General features: G+C 38.1%; 1 protein-coding gene across 1 annotated transcript in view; it reads left to right on the top strand.

Moving 5' to 3' along the window:
• The window catches only part of abcb7 (ATP binding cassette subfamily B member 7), a 44,751-nt gene that overhangs the window by 23,626 nt on the left and 13,729 nt on the right, over window positions 1–7,396 (top strand). Inside the window, exons 6-10 of the mRNA XM_015400851.1 lie at window positions 276–544; window positions 1,180–1,268; window positions 1,445–1,532; window positions 3,484–3,658; window positions 5,201–5,358. Coding sequence (XP_015256337.1) covers window positions 276–544; window positions 1,180–1,268; window positions 1,445–1,532; window positions 3,484–3,658; window positions 5,201–5,358 — 779 coding nt within the window. The remainder of the gene's footprint in view (window positions 1–275; window positions 545–1,179; window positions 1,269–1,444; window positions 1,533–3,483; window positions 3,659–5,200; window positions 5,359–7,396) is intronic.

The following is a 7,396-nucleotide window of genomic DNA, read 5'->3' as shown; positions in this document are numbered from 1 at the left end:
GCTGCAGCGCTTACAGGCCAGAGATGATTTGAAAGATTGGTCCCTCCACCTCATCCTGCCTTTCCCTTAGTGCAGTCAAAAGGCCCGAAAATCTCATCTGCCTCAGTATACCTTCATTTATTTCTGGGCGTTAACGTTTAAATCACATCTTTATCTTATTTCAGAACGTTTATCTGTGTTTTAGATCGCGGTCACACATGATTTCTGTACCGTTTAAACCTCCCTGCTTTTCACAGCAGGTGTTCTTAAAGATCCTCGTCTCCTCTGCTCCTCAGATGGTGTCTCCCGGGCTTGTGCTGCATTCTTTAACGAGCTGAGGAACACTGTGTTCGGCAAGGTGGCCCAGAGCTCCATCCGACGCATCGCCAAGAACGTCTTTCTGCACCTGCACAACCTGGATCTGGGGTTCCACCTTAGCCGCCAGACCGGGGCGCTGTCCAAGGCGATTGACCGCGGCACAAGGGGCATCTCCTTCGTCCTCAGCGCTCTCGTCTTCAATCTAGGACCCACAGTTTTTGAGATGGCCCTCGTCGGTGGCATTTTGGTCAGTATTGGAATATAAATAAATGTATACTGTATAGAAAAGCTTTGCTTGGAGTTCTGAGAGAGAGAGTTATCTTTTAGTGCAGATCAACCAGCTGATCTGCAGTGAGCATTTAAAGATCAGGTTCATTTTGCTGGATATTCCAAGGAACACAGATGTAAGAGATGGTGACAATACCCTGTCATCTGCCTATTCATTTCACCTTGACATTCCTCGCAGCTGATTGTCTGGAAATCATTTTCTGCCTTCATGTCTCATTTGCAATGTAAATGAAATCTGGATTTCTTTTGGAATCTGAGTCCATTAGCATCACTGATGAATCCCAAAGCTTTTGGAGCCACTTAATGTCCTCCATGTTCCCAATAAACCCACACCCCTAGTCTTTTTAGACACCACAGAATCCAAGTTTCCAAGTATAACAGATTTTCTGAAATGTGAACAGACTTCATTACCCAAGTGAAAACCTTAACATGATTATTCATTTCCTATAGTTTTCTCTGTTAGTGAAACCCAGTTTCATACAGGAATGGCTAAAAACCTTTAAAGCCCTGATACAGTTGGGTCACTGTCCATGACGTGCTTTCTGAAAGTTTACTGCATATAAAGATGCTCCATCTTGCTCTTCTCTTCCACAGTATTACAAGTGTGGTGGACAGTTTGCAGCAGTGGCCTTGGGCACCTTGTCAGCGTATACTGTATTCACAATCCTTGTTACTCAGTGGAGGTAGGAAGATTTCTATGGCTTTTCTGTCTGTCTATAGGTCAGGATTGTTATTCCTTGGCAAGCTCTGTAAATACCTCAGTGGCTCCTTGTGCTACAAGGAGAAAAAAATGTCACCTACTGGCTGAAGCGTACTAATGAAAGCACTGGGGTCACCGTACACGTGTCTCTGCACACAGGACTCGTTTCCGTATTGAGATGAACAAAGCAGACAACGCAGCAGGAAATGCAGCTATTGACTCACTGCTTAACTATGAGACTGTGAAGGTGAGTTGGCAAACCTCTAACCCAGGCTTCAGAAACATCTATCTTCATGCTTTTCTTTTCTTTCTCTGATTTATTCGTTTTTACTTTTTTGTTATTAACTAATCTGGTTAAGTTGTTTTTGGCTTCATTACATTCAAATCAACAAATTCCCCTTTCCTGGTCTGTCCTTCCATTGAGTTATTTGATTTTCCTAATTAAAAAAGATGTAAATAGAAACTTACATCTAAGCCCATCATGACCAATATACTGAGAATTCCTGGACTCTGAGATGTTTTTCCCATTAAGTCACATCTCTTGCTGTAGGTTAATATTTTGGCGTCTAGCTGACTGTTGATTCGCTGAAGCTTTTAAGCTTCTTCTGCATTGTTTTCCTTTTTTAATGGTCCTGTTTAAATATAATTCTATGTTTACATTTATGTGGAGTAGCCTTCCCCTTTACTTTATTCAAAAGGGTGAAACAGTCTTCCTGTTATAATAAAATTTTGCCCTCACCTTTTTAAAGAAAATACTTTTTTTTTTTTTTTTTTTTAGAACATTCTTTTATTTTTTTATTTACTTAGATTTAACCATTGGGTTAACTCTTTTCGTGTTTTCTCATTTAGTGTTTTTTGTGACGCTAACTTCAGATTTTTGAGTCTCTGACTGGTTGCTTTAAATCAGAGACGTTGATGATGAAAATCAGCAGAATCATAAAGAGATTTCTAGGATAATGCTAATCCATGAGAAATCTAGAAAATGTAAAGGATGAATCTAGATGAGATCGTGTAAACTGATGTTAAAGCCAGTGCACGTTTTCCCAGTTTTTCCTTGGAAATTCAAAGAAACATCTTGTGTTTTTTAGAAGACATACTTTTGTGTCCTGCAGTCGCCATTCCAAATACATTTGGTTTCAGTGTTATTTTCTTTGCTGTGTGATTTTGTGTCCTGTTTTCCTTAACATCTTGTTCTGTGTTATTTTGTGTCATCTGTGTCAATGCGGCCAGATTTAGCATCACTCTGAGCTGTGAGTGTGCATATGTAATTAGATCTCCACCCACTCATAAATCCGTTCCACTTCCACAAAGGGCTGTATGAGAACCTGAACGCGGTGCCTAGCACTGCATCAGTTTGTCTTCCATGTGCTACTTTCTGATTTATTTTTTCGATTTCACTGCTTTTTCTTGTATGCAAATCTGCTGTAAGTTGGCAACAGTGTAGCTTCACTGTCATTAGCACGAGGAGCCAATCGTCCACTTAACTGGAGCAAGGAGATGATAGAGCAAACTAAACAAACACTAGTTGTGTGATAATAAGTAATTGGCAGCACAGTTGTGGTTTGTTTTCTTTTGTTTTATCCATGGAACTTCTAAAGTGTGTTTGTGGCTGATGCACAAGCTATTCTCTCATAATGATATCTGTATTAATCATAATTAGTGCTGTAATGCAGGTGTCTGTGGAAGCTGCTACATATGTAAATGCACAGAGAAAAACATCATAGTGATGATTATTCAGCTGTAATATTCATTCAGAGGTAATGATTAGGCTTCAGTGCCTCATCTCTGTAACTGTTGTTTGTGCCACAGTCGCCCTGCCCTGTCACATATTCAGATCTGTTGCCAGTTTAGCAAAGCAGGCTTTGGATTCTGTTCCATCGCCTTCATGTCCTTTTTTAAAATCAGTTGGGAGCAGATGAAGACACAGACATGAAAAAGTGCTTTAGAGGCCGACTGAGACACAGTCGCCGCTCGGAGCGGTCGCTGAGAACAAATGCAGCCTTGAGGCAGACTGGAGCTAAAGTGTGTATCTGCCTGACACAGCTCTCCATGCTTCTGTAACCTTTCCCCTCAACCATATTTGTGCCTTTCCCTCTTCCTCTCTAAACTTGCACTTCCCTTCCTCCCCTTTTTCAATTTGTTCACCTCCCTGGCCCGTGCTCCTTTCTCTCCCCTCATGTTTCTCATCTCATCTGCAGTATTTCAATAATGAAAAGTACGAAGCTGAAAGGTATGATGACTTCCTGAAGATCTATGAGTCATCCTCTTTAAAAACCACGTCCACGCTCGCTATGCTCAACTTTGGCCAGAGTGCAATCTTTAGTGTTGGCCTCACTGGAATCATGGTCCTGGCAAGCAAAGGAATTGCAGCAGGTGAGTAATTTATATGGTGATTAAATGTAAATGAGGCTTATTTTTTGGGGGCACATTGTCAAACCAGGAACTATCCTGGTTTGACAATGTCAGCCATTACTAAATTGTGTAATTTGGAATGGCTGTAAATATAAAGTGTAAATATGAAGGAAAATTTAAACTTGGAATTTCATTGATATAGAATCTTTCAATGTGAGTGTTTTAAAAAAGAAATTAAAACAAAACCAGAAAGAGGAAACTGCCAAATAAAACCCAGGGTGAACTCCATTATGGAAGCTAAATGAGAACAAAGCACAGCATGCATGAAAAAGTGACATGAATAGGAAGTAAAATAGCCTTGATGCAGAAAATGAAATCACAGGGGGCTGAGATGCTCTATCGTTTTTTTCACATTTTACTGCCCGAAGCTTCCTCTGATGGACTGAATCAAAGTTATTCAGAAGGAAGTACTTGAGGTGAAATGTTGCATGATTTCATAGATTTTTAAAAATTATTTATTCTATTATTATTATTATTATTTTACTAACAAAGCACACAAAAAAAGTTCCCACCCACCCCCTGAGTTAGTACTATCCCTTCACCATTCGTGGGATCACAGTAAACATTGTCCAGGGTTAATGACTTGAAACACACATGGGTGATGCCTTCTGGAAAGGAACTACAAAAACAAAATTCACACAATGTCACAAACTTATAAAATTATCCTTCTTGAAAACCAAAACACATGAAGATGTTTAGAATTTTATGTCTCATGGAGTAAACTCCATGCGATGGGCTGTGCCTAATTCTGTCACCTTAACGCTAAATAGACCATGGATAGGAAGCATCCTGCTTCCTCTTCCTACCTCTTTCCACCAGCACTGATCGGACTACATTTATCCTGGCGATTGCTGACATACTTCCACTTTGGCTCGAGTCTCTACCGATTTGCTGATTTCTGTGAATCCTGAGTGGAACCACTTTAGCTTTAGTTACAGCTACAAGTCATTCAAGCCTGAACCAACCAACCCGAGTCAGCTTTAAAACATAAAAAGAAATTACATTTTTCCTTATTTGGAACGAAAAAATTATGCTCTTTCCATTTGAAGATGTTGGAATAAACACAGCTCCAAAAGATGTTCAAGGCGTAGAATGATGTTTTGTTGGGTAACCCTGCCAAGAACATCTCTGCACCTTTGTTCCTGGACTCTCTGATGTGTCCTTTGGTCTCCATGATGCCTTTTGTTCACTAATGTTCTCTGACAAACACCCAAGGCATTCACAGAGCAGCTGGATTTATCTTTTGATTAAAATAGACACTTATGGACACTTTTTATTAAACTGGTCATTTTTGAAGTCAGGTCTTTTTAAAAGGCTGTCAGGGTAAAGTTGGCTGATCAGCAATGCTTGCTACAATTTTAATCTGTAAAGATTTTTGAAAACCATTTATCACGTTCTTAAAAAGTGTTTTGGCCATAAAATTTCAATGGAATGACTTCAACCTTGCTGTTTTGATGTGATAAAATGTTGATGATTGTAAACCGTTATGTTGCATTGATGTAGGTACTATGACCGTGGGAGACTTGGTGATGGTGAATGGCCTCCTCTTCCAGCTCTCACTTCCCCTCAACTTCCTGGGAACAGTGTACAGAGAGACCAGGCAAGCTCTAATTGATATGAACACGCTGTTCACCCTGCTCAGCGTCGACACAAAGATCAAGGTAACTTGTCAGCTTGACAACCATTTTGGGCCTCTAATGCATTTTTCATTAATCATTTTTTATCCTCTAATAAGGGTGAACTTAAAAGACTAATTTGTGCACAACAGCAGGCGAGTGTAGAGTTTGGCTGGAAGTCTAATAGTTAAGAAAGCCTATTTTTTACTCACAGAAAACTAGTCCTGAAAGATTCCATCGATGGTCTAATAGGACTTTCTGAATTTCATGATTTTATGCGTTTTCCACAATATAAAGTGCACATAAAAGCCTTAAATTTTCTCAAAAGTGCATCTTATAATGTAGAGAATCTTATACATGCAGTAATTCTGATGCTTTCTGACCTCGAAGCGATTTTTGGTGGTACCTGACGCTCCGTCAAAACATTTTTGTATGACTTTAGTAAACTAGAAAGCCTCAGCATTTCAAGCATTATGGGTACTCTGTCAGGAGTGTGGCGCAGTTAAACATACTGTGCTACACCATAATATTACAGTGTGTATGTATAAGGACCCCAAATGACAAACAACTTCATGTAATCGTCAATTCAGCATTAATGAATCAATGGCGCAGAAACAGAGGAAGCATGATGATGACCTGCTTTATATATGAAAATAGTTCAGAAATCGGTTGGTTAGACTGCATCAAATCTACATGTTACCAGATCAGCCACAGTTCCAGCAAAGATGGCTGCCTACCACTATGTTATGGGTTAGCTGAGCTGAGACTTTTAGCATCTTTATTTAAAAATGACGATAGAAGATGGGATTCTAGTACCAGAAATGTATACAATTTAAGAAAAAGAGGGGCTGAAATGGAAATTAAAATATGTACATGTCTTGATGAAAAATGCATGTGTAAGGAAAAGGAAGAAAAACAAACTACATTTTTTGCTTTACTTTTTAATGTTTGTTTACTCTATGCCTACATTTGGATCCTGATGCTGGAACAGGTTTTAGCAGGAAAGTGATTGAATTAATCTGCTTGATTATTAACCAGATTTTTTATTAGTTAAAACTAACAGTGACTCTAAGACACATTTTTATCCTGCAAAAAAGGTTCTGCATGCTTGGAATCATTTTTATTTCATCAACTTATCACTTTTTTTCTTTGATTCTCATTTTGTTCTGATCTATCTTAATAATTGTGCACGTGTGCTTATAGTTTCATGAAAGTTTTAAACAAGTTAGTTTTTCTGTAGTCATTCTATCTAACTTTAAATTCGAGAGGTTGTTGAGTTTGTTTTAACGCTCCCAGTCTTAAAATGAAAATGTCACTTATCTGCAGAAGAGAAGTAGGCGGCATCTTTTTTTAAGGTTTTGTTTTTGCCTCTCCTTGATTGTTTTTTATTATAAATGAATGACCCCTCCATTTTTCTTTTAATTGGGGTCTTGTCATAAAACCTTTTTATACTTTCCACAGATAGAGGTGAAGCTATGAATTCTGTCCAACTTTTCTTGTAGAAAAAAAACAACAAACAGAAATTAATTATTGAAGTGCTGCTGGTCTGGCACTGGACCAGTTGATTTAAAATAGTTTTTGGATCCAAACATGATGTTTTATTTTGTTGAAGTGAAAAAATTATAAAAAGAAAGGTAGAAAGATATGAAGTTTTATGTGCAACTTTTTAGAAGATATGCAGATGACAAAAGAAAATGAATCCCTGTGTTTGAATTTGTACTCTTTTAGCATCAAATCAATTATTAGTACCCCTATTGATGTTTTATCATTCAAAGAGTTGCAGCAAAGGCATTTTTAAATCAACTAGGGCTGCAACTAACGATTATTTAAAAAATCGATGAATCGGCCGATTATTTTTTCGATAAATCGGACAAAAAATATTTTTTATATTAACCTCTTTTTTCCAAAATAAACATTTTAGACAGAACAAACAAGCACACAAGTACAGGTTGCTCATTAACTGTACTGGTGCAATATGAAAAATAAATGTTTGTTTTAAAACTACACAAACTTACATGAAAAATGTAGCTGTACATCCACAAAATATAGGCTACTTTGTTTCATAAACCCCCCCAAGAGACAG

Source organism: Cyprinodon variegatus, unplaced genomic scaffold, assembly GCF_000732505.1.
Source record: "Cyprinodon variegatus isolate N-32 unplaced genomic scaffold, C_variegatus-1.0 Scaffold31, whole genome shotgun sequence".
In the NCBI taxonomy this organism is placed as follows: domain Eukaryota; kingdom Metazoa; phylum Chordata; class Actinopteri; order Cyprinodontiformes; family Cyprinodontidae; genus Cyprinodon; species Cyprinodon variegatus.
The sequence above is the reverse complement of the archived record's forward strand: the minus strand, read 5'-3'. Positions and strand labels throughout refer to the sequence as shown.